The 18,185-nt window shown below is 43.7% G+C and overlaps 1 protein-coding gene across 1 annotated transcript in view; it reads right to left on the bottom strand.

Moving 5' to 3' along the window:
• LOC143292937 (peptidyl-prolyl cis-trans isomerase-like) overlaps positions 1 to 18,185 on the bottom strand; it is a 39,128-nt gene that overhangs the window by 16,960 nt on the left and 3,983 nt on the right. The window contains exons 2-3 of the mRNA XM_076603641.1: positions 7,291 to 7,321; positions 1,888 to 2,073 (exon numbers count right to left, since the gene is read on the bottom strand). Of these exons, the coding sequence (XP_076459756.1) occupies positions 1,888 to 2,073; positions 7,291 to 7,321 (217 nt within the window). The remainder of the gene's footprint in view (positions 1 to 1,887; positions 2,074 to 7,290; positions 7,322 to 18,185) is intronic.

Below are 18,185 nucleotides of genomic sequence, written 5' to 3'. Positions count from 1 at the left end.
GGGAGCAATCGTGTCAGATGAAGGATCTAAACCAGAAGTACTCTCGAGAATTGCCCAAACAACAATGGCACTCAACAAGCTGAACACCATCTGGAACAACAAAAACATCGCTCTCAGCTCAAAAATCAGACTGATGCGTTCCCTGGTTATATCAATATTGCTCTACGCCTGTGAGACTTGGACCCTGACTGCAGACATCGAGAGAAGAATCCAAGCTGTCGAGATGAGATGCTTTCGTAGACTACTTGGCATCTCCTACAGAGACCACATCACTAACACGGAAGTGAAGAACAGAATCAAGCAAAGTATTGGACCCTACGAAGACCTTCTGTCCATAGTGAAAAAACGCAAAGTTAGGTGGTATGGACACATCTCCCGATCATCTGGTCTTGCCAAAACGTTCCTGCAAGGCACCGTACAAGGAGGCAGAAGTAGAGGACGGCAGAAGAAGAGATGGGAAGACAACATCCGGGGGTGGACAGGCTTGACGCTCGGTGACGCCCTGAGGAAATCAGAAAACCGTGAAGAGTGGAGAGGGGTGGTGGCCAGGTCAGCAGCGGTGCCCCAACGGTCTGAACCCAGACTACGGGAGAGGTGAAGGTGAAGGTGAAGGAAGTTAAAGGGAAACGACCTACTTGGTTTCTTCCTGACTTCTGTATTGTTTGAAGATTGTTTACATCCCTTGGACTTATATGGTCAGTACTCCAGGAGTCCTAGGCGGTGGGACATTCCCAAGTCAATCGCAGACACGGCTGGTCAAAATGATGTTATCTAGCAAAGATTAATCTTGCCCATTTTTAAAAGGTTTACAGCCTTTAAAGCGGCTCAGCAAATACTAAAAGATATGGACAGTGGAGAAGAAAACCTGTAAAATGGTGAGGGTGATGATTCAGGTCCAGATACTGCCTGTGACGTTAACAGTCACAACCGACTTCATGACACAAGTGTGAAAGTAACATGATCAATGTTCTGAGCCCAATACTGGTTAGTCTGTGTCTGCAACATGTCAACTGCAGCCAGGAGTAAAGTAACAGTGAACATGAAACAATTTCTAGTACAAGCACTGTCACTTTACATGTGTAGCTAGACACACCACCAAAAGAGGGGGGGAGGGAGAGGCTTGGTGCACACATACAGCTGAATGGCCCTTTTTTCCTCCTTTTTTCCCCCATCAAAATACTGGGCCACAGGCAGCCATTGTAAGCAAGTTTTATCTGGAAATCCTGGAATTAATTGCGATGCAGAGAATTTTCAACCACATGATTTCTTGGAGATTTTCTTTGACTTGGATAAGAATTGTATATTCTGTGCAGCATATTGAGGACTAAAAGGCTATGCCAGTGTTGAAAAAAAACCTTATTTGTGTTTGCACATTTCTTCGTCACTGCTGCTGTGTGCACATCAAATGACTGGCAAAATTTCAAGCCCGGAGCTTCCTTTCTTGAGGAAGTGTTTGGCTTTGCTCCAATGTACCTTTTAGATATCAGGGTGCTAGCTAAATCAGTAGCGTTAGCAACATTGACTTGAAGATGTTTATCTTGTGTGATACCACCCCTTATTATTTGTTAATATCAGTTATCAATGGTAAAAAAAATTAACTGCCACCACCTAATTCAAATCATCCATTTCTTATACCCAAGACCAAAATCATTTAAAATTATGTTACAGTATTGCGTCAGAAACTAAATTCTTATTCTATGAAACTGCACAGTGAGATTCCGCAAGACATGATGGTATAGTAAACATGCTGAACTCACCTGCTTATTTCTTGTGAGAATGCTTCATTATTTACATGCACAAATCACATAACTTTTTTTTTTCTTTTAACGAAGACCCAACAACTAATCACTGACAACATTATGTCTCATTTCATGCTCAGAATATTACCTTTTCCAGTGTGTTTCAGATGAAAATTCTCATCTTCAAACATGTTGCCATAAATGCTCTTGTTACCAGTGCCATTGTGCTTAGTAAAGTCACCTCCCTGACACACAAACTTTGGGATGACACGATGGAAGGAAGAACCTTTGTAGCCAAAGCCTTTCTCTCCAGTGCAGAGGGCTCTGAAGTTTTCTGAAATGAAAATTGTCACTGTCATTCAACCTTTACTCTTTTTATTTCTTCTTTTTTTTTTATAGGAGAAATCAGTGGATGCCTAAAAGTTCTGCAAATGAGGAGGATAGTTTCAGCATCCCTAGAAGGTTCTTTCTATTATTTTTTTCCTTCTTGTCTTTTTTTTTTTTTTTCCTTCCATCATCATTTTTCTCCTTTCTGTCGTCTTTTCTTTCCTTTTTTTTCATTTTTTTCTCATATTTTTAATCTGTCTTCTTCCCAATGGCATGTTCAAACACTTACAAGACCATGCAACATATATTACACATACATGATGGTTTCACACAAAATCATATTGCCTGAAAGAGAAGCATGGTATACATACACACACATACCCTCTCACTCTCTCTCTCTGTCCTTTACTCACTCAATCCCCTCCCTCTCCACAAGCTCTGCACCTAAGTACAAAAATATGTATGTGCACACTGAATACTACCCTCAGGATTTTTTGTGGGAGTGACTCAGTGTTCTGGTATCTTAACGGATACTGATCATATGTTACGTAGGCTGAGCTCTGATTCAAAGAAAACGTCAAGATTTTTGCACTTGCCGTATTTAAATTTGGAGATGGACAGTTTTGCTATTAACAATATCGTATTGATTTCCTTTCGTTTTTCATCAGTTGGCATGTCCATTTTTGTTGTACCAAACAGAGCTACTTTTTCATCCATGGGAATCAGAGTATCGTAGCGTGTGAGAATGAGTTGTTTCGTATGTTTCCAAAAGGAGGAAAGTTTGGGGCAGGAGTAAAAGGCATGTTCATTGTAATCGGTTTCTTGGCACCAGTTACATCTATTTGTGTCCGTTACACCCATTTTGGCAAGCAGAATATTCGTTGGGTAAATATTGTGTATGAATTTGAAGTGAAGTAACCTCAGTCGTGATTCTTTCGTACATTCATATGCTAATTTGAAGTAGTCGCTTGTATTGATGTCTAGCTTACATTTCCAAAACTGAGCTGCACATATTTCATGGTTTTGTTTTCGGGCGAATGTTTTCCTGATTTGTTTATTTGATAAGGTATTGAGGTTCCCCTCTTTTGTTGCAATGTCGTTTGGATTTTCATTGTTGTGGACATCATTAGCTAGATGGAGTTTCCATGTTTGTGGGGTTGAGTTTATTATGGCATTGTATTCAAAAAGAAGGCCAGGGTCAGCGCCTAATTTACGCACTGTTTCTTCATACGTCATTATATTTCCGGGCTGCCAAAGGTCCTGCACGACACAGATGCCGCCTTTACTCCATTTGGGAAAGTGTAGCGCATTCCCTTTGTATGTTATATTTCTGTTATTCCTCAACGGTTCTGTTTTTATGTTTTCTATCAGTCTGTCTTTGTTAAAGACGGCCACTGTTTTTATTACATCTCTCCAAAAGACTGACTGCACTTTTTCCAGTTTTTTTTTATTTCTTCGGGTGAACGTTACACTTGAAATTGCTATGACTATCTTGAAAGGGGGACATGTTGTATCTCGCCTGAATGCTCCAGCGAGATTTTGTCTCTTTAAGGAGTCTGGCTGCCCATTTCACCAAGAACATTTGCTGCTGGTGTTCGATGTTGATCATGTTTAAACCACCATCTTCTTTGTCGAGGTTGAGAACGCCTTTTTTATTTTTTTTCAAATTCTTTTTTATTGTTAAACTTTTTTTCCAAAGAAATCTGTACATTAATGTGTTAATGGTGTTCAGAACTTTAACGGGTACAGACGCTACCTGTAGGACGTGAAAGAATTGTGACAGTACAAAAGTTTTTGCCAGAATAACTTTACCATATAAAGACGGGTTTCTGGGTTCCCATTGTTTTATCACCTTAGTTATTTTTTCAACTCTGGATTTCTAGTTTTCTTCGATTTCCGAAATTTCCATTTCTGATGAGAAATATATCCTCAGGAGTTTCAGTCTGTCAGATCCCACGGGAATGCCATTTATTTCACCTGTTTCATGTTTTCTTGACCCTAGCCACATGCCCTCAGATTTATTTATATTTGACTTCAGGCCTGAATACTCCTCGAACTGCGTTACAATATCTGTAGCTATTTGAATATCTTGTTCACCTGTAAGGGTTGATATTGTATCATCTGCAAACTGTTTTATTTTAGAGTTGTTGCTATGGTTGCACACATCGTCGAGCGGAGTTAGGTCAATCCCTTGAATATCTTTATTACTTTTAATTCGAATCGCCAGTAATTCTACTGCAAGTACAAAAAGAAGAGGGCTGAGGGGGCATCCCTGTCTGATCCCTCTTTCTGTTAGAAACCAATCAGATAACCATCCACCATTATGAACACAGCTTAGTGTCTTGTTCATTATGGTCAAAACACAATTTGTGAACCTTGGGCCAAAGTTAAAAATGTTTAAGGCTTCGATGATACATTTTTTTGATAATGTATCAAAAGCCTTGGAGAAATCAAGCGCGATAAGAGCCCCTGGTTGATTGGTTGTGTTCAGGTATTTTGGGAGATCATCGAAAAATCTCAAATGGACTGCGATGTTTCTACTTTTTATGAAACCTACTTGATCTTCATTTACAACTGATTTGATTACATTTTGGAGTCTCATGGCCAGTACTTTCGTAAATATCTTGTAGTCTGTGTTTGTAAGAGTAATTGGTCTATAATTTGCGAGGTTATTTCTGTCCAAGTCATTGCCTTTGTAAAATTAAAGTTATGATTCCTTTTTTCATTGAAGTAGGTAGTTCTTTCTTAAGTGGATCTGTAATACAACGATGGAATGGCATTTTTAATTTGTCCCAGAACGTTTTGTAGAATGCTGGTGTCAAGCCATCGCTACCGGGTGCAGAGTCTTTGTTTAAATTAGTACGGGCTAGTACAGTGTCAGCTCGCCCAAAGTTATTTCTTTGTCACATTGATCTTTTTCTTCTTCTGTAAGTACCGGATAATCTTCAGGAAATGGTCTTTTATATGTCTTCCTCTTCCTATGGATATGTCCTTCTTGTATAGGTTTGTGTAAAATTTCTCGATCTGGTTCAATATTGTCTGTGAACTGTCTGTCATGTTTTCGTCTATGCGTAGAGATGTTATAATGTTCGCAGCTCCTTTGATCTTTTCAAGGCGGAGAAAATGTTTTGTTTTCACCATCTTCTATCCATTTGGCTCTTGAGCGGATCTGAGCACCTCTTGCTTCGTTTAATTCTTCTTGTTCTGTTTCTTTTCTTAGCTGCCCAGCTTTCATTAACATATCTTTATCACGAATGTTATGATGTAGTTTTTGTTTTATTTCGTTTAGCATTTTGATTTTGGTGTGTTTATTGGGAGATCGATTTTTGGCGGTTTTTTTAATAGCTTATGCAAAATGACTTGTATCTAACCTTAAACATTTCCCAGGTCTTTTGTGGATTTCCTTCTTGAGATTGTGAAAAATGTGAATCTATAAATGTACTTGTTTCTTCTAGAAACCGTTCCTGAGATAGGAGTGAGTTGTTAAATTTCCAATATCCTGGACCTCTTTGAAACTTGTTTGGACTAAATATCGCTTTCACAAGTTTATGGTCTGAGTGAGGGAATAATTCAATGTCTGCTTTCTTCACAAGTGTAATGGAGGTAGTGTCGATGAAAATATAATCAATTCTTCTAGCTGTAAAAGGAACAGATCTTGACCAAGTGTATTCTTTGACATCTGGATGGATAGACCTCCATGTATCTTCCAAGTCAAAAGAGGATAACATTTCTAGAAGGGCTTCTTTTTCTCGTTGTGAGTGAGGCTTGACGGCTATGTTATCTAGAGTATGTATTGCTGTGTTAAAATCACCCAGAACCCACAGGTGGTCGTAGTCTTGCTTATGTAACAAGTTGCCGAGCTGGTTAATGAATGATATTTTGTCAACGGTCGTATTGGGTGCGTAGCAATTAGCTATGATAGTTGATTTATTGTCGTGTACAATTCTTATTAACAATATTCTCTCTGTTGCTTCGATGAGTTCTGCATGAATCTGTTTGTGACTTGAAATGAGAATTACAAGTCCATTGCTTCTATTAGTACCTACACTATAGAATACACTTCCAGACCACTGCGCATTAATTTGGGACAATATATCATCTGTCACGTATGTTTCCTGCAAACATGTAATGTCTAACTTTTGTTTTCTGAGGAAGTCAAATACTACTTTCCTTTTTAGGTTATTTCTAAGCCCTCGAACATTTAGAGTGCCAATGCATATATCAATATTCATATTTGAAAAGGTGGTATCAATTTTTCAACTTTCTGATGCGGAAATTATAATCATCAATCGTTAATCAAAAGTCCGTTAATCAAAGCCAAAGGTCGCGAGGGAGTGGTCAGGCTGGTTGGGAGAGAACAAGTGTTACCCCCCTCCTCCTACATGCTTTCCGCTTCTGCCTCTCCATTGTGTTCTGGCTGCGTCAGGACAGTGGGCCTTTTGTTATCTGGAAGACTTTGACTTGTGGTAGGGGGAGACTCGCTCCTTTCCCTCTTTTTTTTCCGGCGGTGGTCGCTGTGGCGTGAGCAGGCTTCGCGTGGCTGGTTTCCTTAATTTTCTTTGCCGCATCGCTGGCGCGCGCTGGCGGCTGCACACAGTGTGTTGGTGTGGTGCCGCTCTGAGCACTGGACATTTCCTCACCCACTTCCTTGTGCTCGGTTTCTTCAGACTGCTCTGCTGCTGCTCCCTCCTCCTCTGTAGCAGGGGGTACAACAGATAGGCAGTCACACATTTTGTGTCCCTGTTGCAGACATCCCCTGCACACCACCTCTCCTTCACAGTTTGCTGCCAGATGTCCTGTAAACACTTGCAACATTTTACTAGTTTTTGTTTTTGCTCCTTATGGTGGACAGCCGCGGTGAACACTCCAAGTTTCAAGACTGGTCGCAGAGGTGTGCTCGGTACAGATGTGCAATGAAAATTTAACATCTAAAAACAACACACAAAAAATGTTTCTTAAAAAATATATCTTTTAACAAAAGACCCATATATAATTTATCATCAGTACAAACACACACTCTGCAATGAATCCAGAAAATACTTTACGTCAGAAAGTCTACAAATTGAAACTGTATCCATATTTCATCTCAGCAGGAAAAAAACTTCCAAAGAAAATAAATCTATAAGTTTATCACAGACACACACAAATACCAAAGGCAAAACAGCATTATAGACTCACATCGCATGTACAAGTAAACCAAAAATATCCAACATTCTTGACTAACCTGCTGTTTTGGGAACCACATCAGATCGCAGCTGGAAATAAAACAAAAATATTACACATTCAATATAACTATGTGATATGACAATACTAATCTAGATTCACTCCCTTAAAAAAGTATATATGTATGTCCTCAGTTTCCTGCAGTCCCTCTTTTTTTTTCTTCTTTTCTTTTTTCTTTCCTTTTTTTCGTTTCATTTTTATTGATTATTTTCACACACACACACACACACACACACACACACACACACACACACAAACACACACGCGCGCGCATATATATATATACATTGTTGGACTTCGATATGTTATCACCAACCCGTAAAGTTTACCCCCCACCCCCACCCCCACCTCACCACCTTCGGCCAAACCGCCGCACTATGCTTTGATCCCCGCAGCCTGAAACAAACTTCCAAACTTTTATGAGCCACTGTTATGACACTTTTATGGCCACATCTTGGAGCACCCCATCCCAGATGCAGATGTGAAGGGGCCGACGAGGAGACGTCACACATAAGACAAAGACCTACATTTGAGAACACACTCATACACACACACGCACACACACACACACACACACACACACACACACACACACGCACGCACACACAAACGCACACACAATCACACACACACACACACACACACACACACGGACCATCTGACGCCCCCTCCCGCCCTCATGCATACCCATTGCCCACATGCACACCCATAACACTTTCACATACATAATTCAAATGCACGCACTAGCATACACAGACACACACACACTACACACACAGAGAGACACACAGACACACACACACACACACACACACACACACACACACACACACACACACACACACACATCGACACAGTGAGCACAACAGACACAAAAGTTGTAAGTCTTACGACCCAGACAAGTGGCGGAGAAAACACGACGGCAAAGATAAAAGTGTTAGAGATAAGATAACATAGGGCGCGATCGCGTGCGCGCGGCACGCAAGCGCGCCCTTACACACACACACACGCACACACGCACGCACACAGAGATAAACAGAGACAGACAGATCGGACAGACACCCACCCACCCACACACACACATACACACACGCGCGCACACACCTGCATGCGTAAATAAAAACAACAACAACATAATTATGATATTCATAAGCCGAAACCGAAGGTACTTGATACAACCAGTTTATATATATATACACTGGTGTACTGAAGGATACATATGCTAGCTTTAAACAAGAAAACAGGTACACAGAGCCACACACACACACACACACACACACACACACACACACACACACACACACAGGCAGACAGACAGACAGATCAGACATGCAGAGGCACAGGCAAAGAGAGATATTACGTCATTGTCGCCAGCGACAATATTCGCAGACCCCCACTGCATATATTGTCGTACTTCTGCACATGACATTTTCGCCCGCGACAGTATTATATGCAAGGAAGGTGTCAAGTGCTGAATTGTCACCTTTTCAGTTAACCGCTGATGTGTCGCTGACGATAAAACAACAGTAATCGGCGCCTATTCAACATGTCAGAGAACCGTTAAAATGTCGCCGGTCGACGACTTATCAGTGGATTGGTGGCATTTCATTTGATTTGGCGACATTTCAGCGTTCATTTAGTAACCGTTGATTTGTCGTCTTTATTTCTTTCACTGACAGTTCATGACTTCAACCGTTTGTTTTGCTTTGCGGGGCGCGTGGGGTAGGGAAGCTATTCCATGTATTTGAATAGTAACTAAGCTCGAAAGCATGTCTATGTTCCCCCCGTTAGTCAGGTAAGGGGAACAGCCCTTGCTACTGGTACCGTGTAACCCAGTACTACCTGCCGCATGTGAAGTCTCCCAACGACAGACCAGGCGGAGGAGGAAACCTTTCCCAACGGCTGTGAAGGCGGAAGAGAATGACCAAAGGGCAGGGGGAGCTCTTATCCTTGGCTGGAAGTCCTCCTAGGAGACGGAACTCCGAAGAAAAAACCTGCACCTGTCGAGGCCGTTCTACACGTGGCAGTATCTGTTCCTGTGGGACTCGGAGCGTCGGTAGGCGAGAGAGTGGGGAAGGGACTGCACAACACCTCCTCACTAACAAAAAATTCACCTGTGTTGATCAGGCAACAAGGCTAATGTCGGAACGACGAGCTAGCCCTTCAACACCCAGCTTTCCCAAGCCCTGCGGCGATGGAAAAGTGGTAACGGGGACAGGCAGAGGATGCTGCTGGCAGTTCCTAGTCACGACTTTGCACGCAGGCGGCTGTGGGGTGATGGTCGTCCGCCGTAGACTGGGGCAAATACGGCGCCCGTATCCTCCCACAGCGTCAGAGCAGCCCCTTTTAGGGACAGCACTGTTCTCCCCACGCGGGGAAGGGGAAATAAAAGGATCCCCAAATAAAGCCTGCCTCACCTAGTGCCGAGTAGGAAACTGCACCTACTTGGACATCCAACACTAGCAGTTGAAAACAACAGAAGAAAAGAACCAGGAGTCATGCCCTGACTCTGGGTGCCTGGAATGTTCGCACCATTTGGGACAAAGACGACAGACCAGAAAGGCGCACAGCGCTCATTCTAGAATGCTTGATTCCTACCAGGTGGAGCCCTGAGCGAAACCAGGTTTGCCGGTGAAACCCAGCTGGAGGAAGTTGGAGGGGGCTACACCTTCTACTGCATTGGGAAGCGAGAAGGCACCCCAAGAACCTCAGGCGTGGGCTTTGCCATACAAACCAAACTTGCACGACAGCTTGACAGCCTTCCACGTGGGATAAACGACAGGCTGATGACCCTGCGTCTGAAGCTGTCTGAGGATCGCTTCGCCACAGTCGTCAGCTGCTATGCCCCTACGATGACCAACCCTGATGACATCAAAGAAGCCTTCTACGAGGAGCTCAGCCACACCATTTCAGCAGTAGACAGAAAGGACAGGCTAATCATCTTTGGGGATTTCAATGCCCGCGTCGGCGTGAACTTCTCCTCGTGGCCAAAAGTCCTAGGACAGCACGGCACTGGCAAGTGCAACACCAACGGACTGCTTTTGCTCTCGCTCTGCGCGCAGCATGGACTGACCATCACCAACACCCTCTTCCAAGAAGCGGAGAAGTACAAGAACACATGGATGCACCCCCACTCCAAGCAGTGGCACATGCTGGACTGTGTGATTGTCCGGCAGAGGGACAGAGGTGATGTTTCCAGTACACGTTGCATAAGAAGAGCAGTCTGTTGGTCAGACCATCGCCTTGTACGCAGTAACACCAGACTTGCACGCAAGCTCCAACCAGCCAGGCAGAAACCCCCAAGACATGATCTTTGTAGACCTGACTAAGGCCTTCGACACGGTGAACCACCGTGGTCTGTGGAAGATCCTCCTAAAGTTCGGCTGCCCAGAGAGCCTAATCCAGCTGATTGCGTCATTCCACAATGGCATGCAGGCGAGAGTACAGGAAAATACTGACATGTCAGATCCGTTCCCTGTGGTAAATGGAGTGAAGCAGGGCTGCGTCCTGGCACCCACACTGTTCTCCATTCTCTTCTCTGCCATGCTGATTGACACCTTCCAAGACTGTGACCGGGGCATCTACATTCAGTTTCGCACAGATGGCAAACCTTTCAACTTGCGGCGACTCCACGCAAGGTCTAGGGTGTTTGAGGCAATGTTGAGAGAGTTCCTCTTCGCTGATAACTTGCTGCACACACCCATGAGGACATGCAGTTCATTATGGACAGGCTCTCAACCGCCTGCAGGCGCTTTGGACTCACCATCAGCCTCAGCAAGACCGAGTCCATGTATCAACCAGCTAGCTCACAGAACACCAGTGCCTCCCCCCACCTGCAATCAAGATCGATGACACAGAGATCAAGTCAGTCGACAAGTTTTGCTACCTGGGCAGCACCCTATGCAGCAATGGAGCCCTTGGTGCAGAAGTGACGCTGCGCATCGCCAAGGCCAGCTCCGCCTTTGGCAGACTCAACAACAGGCTGTGGAACAACAAAGGCATCAGGCTCAGCACCAAAATCAAAACCTACAGAACTGTTGTGCTGACCACCTTGTTGTACTGTTGTGAAACATGGACGACGTATCGCCGTCACATTCAACAACTTGAGCAGTTTCACTAGAGATGCCTACGAAAGATCCTCGGCATAAAGTGGCAAGACAGGGTCTCCAACCTCCAGGTCCTAGAGAGGAGCGGCCTGCCCAGCATCGAAAGCCTGCTGATCCAGTGCCAGCTATGTTGTCCGCATGACAGACAGCAGGATCCCGAAGATGCTCTTGTATGGCCAGCTGAAGGAAGGCCACCGCGAACTTGGAAGACCCTGCAAGCGCTTCAAGGACACCTTGAAGACAAACCTCAAAGCCTGTGACATAGACATCGCTTCCTGGGAAACTGATACCCTTGACTGCTCTTGCTGGAGGATGCTGTACTCTTGTGTCATAAAGACGTTTGAAAACAAGAGAACGCTGGCCATTAAGGAGAAGCGTGAGCGAAGGAAGCAGGGCTCAACTTCTGGAGACGTTTTCCCTTGCAACACCTGTGGGAAGTGCTGCGCATCCAGAATCGGCCTCTTCTCCCATATGAGGACACACACCGACAGATAAGCCTGCCTGCCTACTCATCCGTCGGTCCGACGGCAGACTCCATCATCATCATCATCATCATTATGTTCTCCCAGGTCAGCCTTGGTCAGTGACCAGTGGTGGTCTGGTGGTCAGCAACGGTCAGTGGTCAGCAATGGTCATTGGTGGTCAGCGGTCATTGGTGGTAGACCTTCAAGTGACCATACCCCGACCCCCCCGGTCATCCCCCCCACACACACACACACATACACACACCCCTTACCCAGGCGGGAGGGGGGTTCATAATGATTTCCCGAAAGTTTTATAAATTTGCCATCCAAATACACTTGTCTGCCAAAAACGATTTACGGTATGAATATACCAGAGTATGATTAAAAAAGACACTGTTTTCATATTGTCGAGAAAGTGTGCGATCAACAAAAATGGTATGTTGTTATTAAAGAAGTGTCCTATTTGACTAAGATTAGGTTTGTAGAGCTTCATATTATATCACTCAGTCTTTTACTATCAAGAATGACCAGAGCTAAAATGTACCATAGCGTTACAGGCATTCTGTTACTGACCTATTTCTTTTCAGTGGCATTTTTCTTTCCAGTTAGAACTTATTCCATCCTTCTTGGTTTTCTTTGTAAATTGTGACAAATTACACTGATTAACTTTAAAGCCATCATCAATACTGAATCTCATATCGCGGCGAAACAGTGTGAATGTGTGTGTGTGTGTGTGTGTGTGTGTGTGTGTGTGTGTGTGTGTGTGTGTGTGTGTGTGTGTGTGTGTGTGGGTTCACCGAATAATGTATTTACTGTGTGTCAGCGGGATGCACACAACGTATATGTTTGTGTATCAAGTGTGTGTGCGGGCAGAGACAGACTGACAGAGAGCGAGAATAAGAGAGAGAGAGAGATAGTGGCAGAGCTGGGGGAGAGATAAACAGAAAATGAGAGACGGAAAGAGAGAGTGGCAGAGAGGGGGAGACAGAGAGAGAGAAAGAATGAGAGATAGAGAGAGAGAATGGCAGAAAGGGGGTGGGGGGGCAGAGAGAGAGAGAGTGGCAGAGAGAGGGAGACAGACGGAAAGAGAGAGAGAGAGTGGCAGAGATGGGGAGACAGAGAGAGTGGCAGAGATGGGGAGACAGAGAGACAGAGAGAGTGGCAGAGATAGGGAGACTGACACAGAGAGAGAGTGGCAGAGAGGGGGAGACAGAGAGAGTAGGTGTGTGTGTGTGTGTGTGTGTGTGGCAGACAGGGAGAGACAGAGAGAAAGAGAGAGTGGTAGAGAGGGGGAGAGACAGAGAAACAGAAAATGAGAGACGGAGAGTGAGAGAGAGAGAGAGAGAGAGAGAGAGAGACTGACAGGGGTAGAGAGAGAATGAGAGAGAGAGAGAGAGAGAGAGAGAGAGAGAGAAAGAGAAACTGACAGAGGGAAGAGAGAGAATGAGAGAGAAAGAAACTAACACAGAGAGAGACAGAGAGAGAGAGTGACAGAGAGGGGGAGAGACAGAGAAACAGAAAATGAGAGACGGAGAGTGAGAGAGATAGAGGGAGAAACTGACAGAGAGAGAGAGAGAGTGGCAGAGAGGGGGAGACAGAGAGAGAGAGTGGCAGAGAGGGGGAGACAGAGAAAGAGACAGAGAGAGACAGAGTGGCAGAGATGGGGAGACAGACAAAGGGGGAGAAAGAGAGAGTGGCAGAGAGGGGGAGACAGAGAGAGAGAGTGTGTGTGTGTGTGGCAGACAGGGAGAGACAGAGAAAGAAAAAAAACTGACAGAGAGAGACAGACAGAGAGAGAGTGGCAGAGAGGGGGAGAGATAGGGAAAGAGAAAATGAGAGACGGAGAGTGAGAGAGAGAGACACAGAGAGAGAGAGAGAGAGAGAGAGAGAGAGAGAGAGAGAAACTGACAAAGAGAGAGAATGATAGTCACAGAGAGAGAGAGAGAAACTGACAGACAGAGACAGAGACACAGAGAGTGGCAGAGAGGGGGAGAGACAGAGAAACAGAAAATGAGAGACGGAGAGTGTGAGAGAGAGAGAGAGAGAGAGAGAGAGAGAGAGAGAGAGAGAGAGAGAGAGAGAAACTGACAGATAGAGAGAGAGACAGACAGACAGACAGAGAGGGGGAGAGACAGAGAAACAGAAAATGAGAGACGAAGAGAGAGAGAGAGAGAGAGAGAGAGAGAGAGAGAGAGAGAGAGAGAGAGTTTCCCCGCAGATACACTGAGTCGTGATGAAAAAGTCTAAGTCCGTGTAACACGGCCCGTGTACAAGGCAGCGAGTCCACACAACAGCGGGCCCAACACACAAGTCGCTGCTCAACTCTGAAGGCGGACGAATGAAGAGAACATGATGAACACATTCATCATTCCACAACACATCTTTGATCAAACAGAAAGCATTATCAGTCACAAATATATACATACATCTGTATTTGACTGTTTTTGTATCTTTGTGAGAGGGAGTATCGACATGGGGGAGTATTGACGCGGGGGAGTATCGACACGGGGGAGTATCGGGCTGACCCCAATATTAGGGTAACAGGTATGTCAGTTCTGGGCTTTCTTTTTTCTTTCTTTTTTTCAAGACGACAACCATACAATAAAACATTAGAAAAATTCTGTTGTTTGGTTGTACAATCTGAGGCCGTATTAACCACAACTTGATGGTTTCAGTTTCAAGAGGCATCTGAGCGTGCAAACCGATTCTTATAAACTACACACAACAAACCAGAACTTCCGGCAACTGGAAGCATGTAGCTTATATTTGGCCCCACCACACTTCATCTTGAACTATGTAGATGCTTGAGGCCTGGGTAGGCCTGTTCGTCATTCTGTAGGTAAAAAAAATAATCACTTTTGGTGGCAGGCTTGGACTACCTATGTGTAACACACTGAATTGTACAGTGAGGTTTGGGTGGCCCGGTTGAGTTTTTTCAGTTTTCTTGAAGAGAGAGTTACCACTCATTTACTCACACTGCCTCGTTATTCTGTCATGTGGAATCAAATAACCATGGAGGCAACCATGTGTTTGTTCTGTATTGTTCGTACATTCTGTTTAGCATATTCAGATTAATTTTTAAAAGGCTATGCCAGTCTTGAATTAAAGACCAATTTGTATTTGCACATTTCTTCTGTCATTGCTGCTGTATGCACATGTCAAATGATTGTTATAAGGACAAGCCTGGAGCTTCCTTTTTTGAGGAAGTGTCTAGGTTTGTTCCAATGTACTTTTTATTAACCTGTGTTCTGGCTGAATCGGTAGCATTAACACATGTTGTGTACCTTTTGTATGGAGAGAGTTACCAGTCTTTGTTTATTAATATTTTCTGAAAGGTTGAAACTATTGGTGCCGTTATGACTGTCTGGCAAACTATTCCATGGGTTTACAACTCGTTCTGTTATGGAGCTTCTTACATTCTGTCTACAGTGACATTTGCTCAGCTTAAGACTATTCCCCCTGACATCCCTACTATCAGAGCGTGCTATCTGAAGTCCCCGAGTCTTGTAAAAACCATGAATGAACTTGTATAAGTCGATCATGTCGCCATGTTTCCGTCAGTGCTCATGGCTGAGCAGTGACAGGATTTCTAGTCTCTCAGAGTATGGCTTGTCCTTCCAGGAGGCAATGAATTTCGTTGCTCAATGCCTGGACAGATCTCCCTTCTCACTCTTCTCGACTTGTCAGCCGCCTTTGACACGATAGACCATTCAATCCCGTCTTCATTTTACATTTGGTATCAACGGCACTGTTCTAAACTGGTTCAAATCTTATCTCACTGATCGATTCCAGTCTGTCATTGTTGATAATTTCCAGTCTGAACCCGTTAAAATTGAACATGGAGTCCCACAGGGATCTGTTTGAGGCCCAGTGCTCTTCACACTGTACACTGCTCCTCTCGCTGAAATTATCAACCGTCATAATGTCAGTCATCATTCTTATGCTGATGACACTCAACTCCAGAAGAGTGATACACCTGAAAAACTGTTGTCGCTCTTGCAAGAAACATCTAACTGCTTCCTGGATATTCAAAATTGGATGACTCTAAATAAGTTACAATTGAACGTGGACAAAACTGAAGCAATGATCATAGGAACTAAACAAAAACTTTCTTCCATTACAACTAATACAATCAAACTTGGCAGTACATCCATCCCTCTGTCCAGTTCAGTCAGGAACCTCGGCGTTGTCCTTGACAACACACTGTCCATGCAAAAATTTATCAATCAGACATGTCAATCCTGCTACTGTCAACTGCGGCGCATCAGTTCCATCCGGAAATATCTGTCCATTGACGCAACATCTAGACTTGTCGTTTCTCTCATTCTCTCTCGCCTTGACTACTGCAACTCTCTATTGTCTGGTTTGCCTGCTTCTTCCATTCAGTCCCTTCAGCGCATACAAAATTCTGCTGCCCGACTCGTCCTCAGAAAGAAAAGATCTGAGCACACCACTCCTCTTTTGCAACATCTCCACTGGCTCCCTGTCTCACACCGAATAAAGTACAAGATCAGCACTCTATGCTACAAATGTATTCACAAATCAGCCCCTTCCTATCTCTGTGGCTGCCTTCACCTCTACACTCCATCTCGCTCACTACGATCAGCTTCGGATCCACTCCACTTACGCATACCCAGATTCAAACTGTCGACTGTTGGCCGCCGTTCTTTCTCTGTCTCTGGACCTTGCAATTGGAATGAACTTCCTCTTTCGCTTCGTCAAGTCTCCACACTCAGCTCTTTCAAGTCTGGCCTTAAAACCCACCTCTTCCCAAAATAGCCTCCCTTCCCTGCCTCTTCCTTGTCTTTAATTTCTCCAGTTTTAGAGTTATGCGTGCGTGAGAATGACTGGTGCGAAAGCGCTTAGATTTGTTTATGCACAAGATTCAGCGCTATATAAGTACCATTATTATTATTATTATTATTATAATGCTGCAAATCTTCCACCTAACAGCGTATGTTATCAGATGGGGCTGCCAAAATGAATGGCCGTATTCTAGAAAGTGTCTGAGTTACAAGGGTTTTGAAAAGCTGTATAAAGAAGTCCTCTGCGATGTGGTCAACTGTTCTTCCAGTCATTCCATCTGTTCAGTTTACCTTGGTAGTAGCCTCTTCTACATGATCTCTTGGTCTTAAACTTAGTTTGCTGTCCACATATAGTGATATACCCCAAGACCCTTCTCAATCTCACTATCTGTCAAAGGTATGGTACAGTTCTCTTCATCTTTATTTTTCAGTCATGTAATAGGGAGTCTCTGATTTCTTATTGCCTAGTTTCAAGACGTGGCACTTTTCTGGATGGAACATACTGAGTCATTCCGTAGACTATTTCTCTAGTCTATCAAGGTCCTCTTGAAAGGCACCTGCTGCTCCTTCTTCATCACTATTTTGTGAACATTATCAGGCACGTTGTTGAAAAACAAGACAAATAACATGGGTCCAAGAGCACTTCCCTGGGGGATTCCACTGGTCACCTTGGCCTGTTGCAACTGAGCTCTAAGGAAATCCTGGATCCAGAGCAGTACTTTTCCCTTAGTAGTAGTAGTAGTAGCAACTGGGACCGGCATTTTTACCTTTAGTCCTTGCAGCATATTAACGTCCCCTCTTTGTATCATCTTTGTTGGTCTGCATTGCATGTCTCATTTAGAAATATCAAAGAATTTATTATTTATTCATAAAACATGTTGCCACACTTTGGATCGCAGTCCAGGAACTGGGAAAGTTCTTAAAGCTGTTAGTATCCTTTGCAAATGTAACTGAAGGTGGTAGTAAGTTCCTCATGTTAACACGAAGCAAAAAAGTTATATTTTCTTTTGTTGGTGCAAAATGGTTGAACAAATATTTTTCCTTTGGAATTTCTTGTTAGGCTTGATTGGCGAAGAGTAAAAAAGTTGTTAGTATCAATGTCCTCAGTGTTGTTAATAATTTTGTAAGTCTGTATGAAATCGCCCCAAATTCTACGTCCCTTCAGAGAGTGCCAGTTAAATACTGTAATCTTTCTTCACAATATGACATATTCTGACATTCCTTCAACATTTCAGTACACAATAGTAGCTCTCCTTTGAACATTTTCAATAGCTATTGGTTTATATTTCCATGTAGGATACCACACAACATTACCATATTCCAAACAAAAGCCTTATATAATTTCAAAAGGGTAACATTATCTTTAAACTGAAAACTCTCTTAATGATTCCAATCATTTGGTTAGCTTTATTTATTACTCTGAATGTGAAGCCCAAAGGAAAGTTTGACATCAAACGTCACTCCTAGATCTTTTTCTTCTTTACACACATCCATAGTTTGAACATGATTATCAAGATTTAT

The sequence above is a fragment of the Babylonia areolata genome, chromosome 18 (genome assembly GCF_041734735.1).
Source record: "Babylonia areolata isolate BAREFJ2019XMU chromosome 18, ASM4173473v1, whole genome shotgun sequence".
Classification (NCBI taxonomy): Eukaryota; Metazoa; Mollusca; class Gastropoda; order Neogastropoda; family Buccinidae; genus Babylonia; species Babylonia areolata.
Note: the sequence above shows the minus strand (reverse complement) of the source record. Positions and strands in the feature narration are given on the sequence as shown.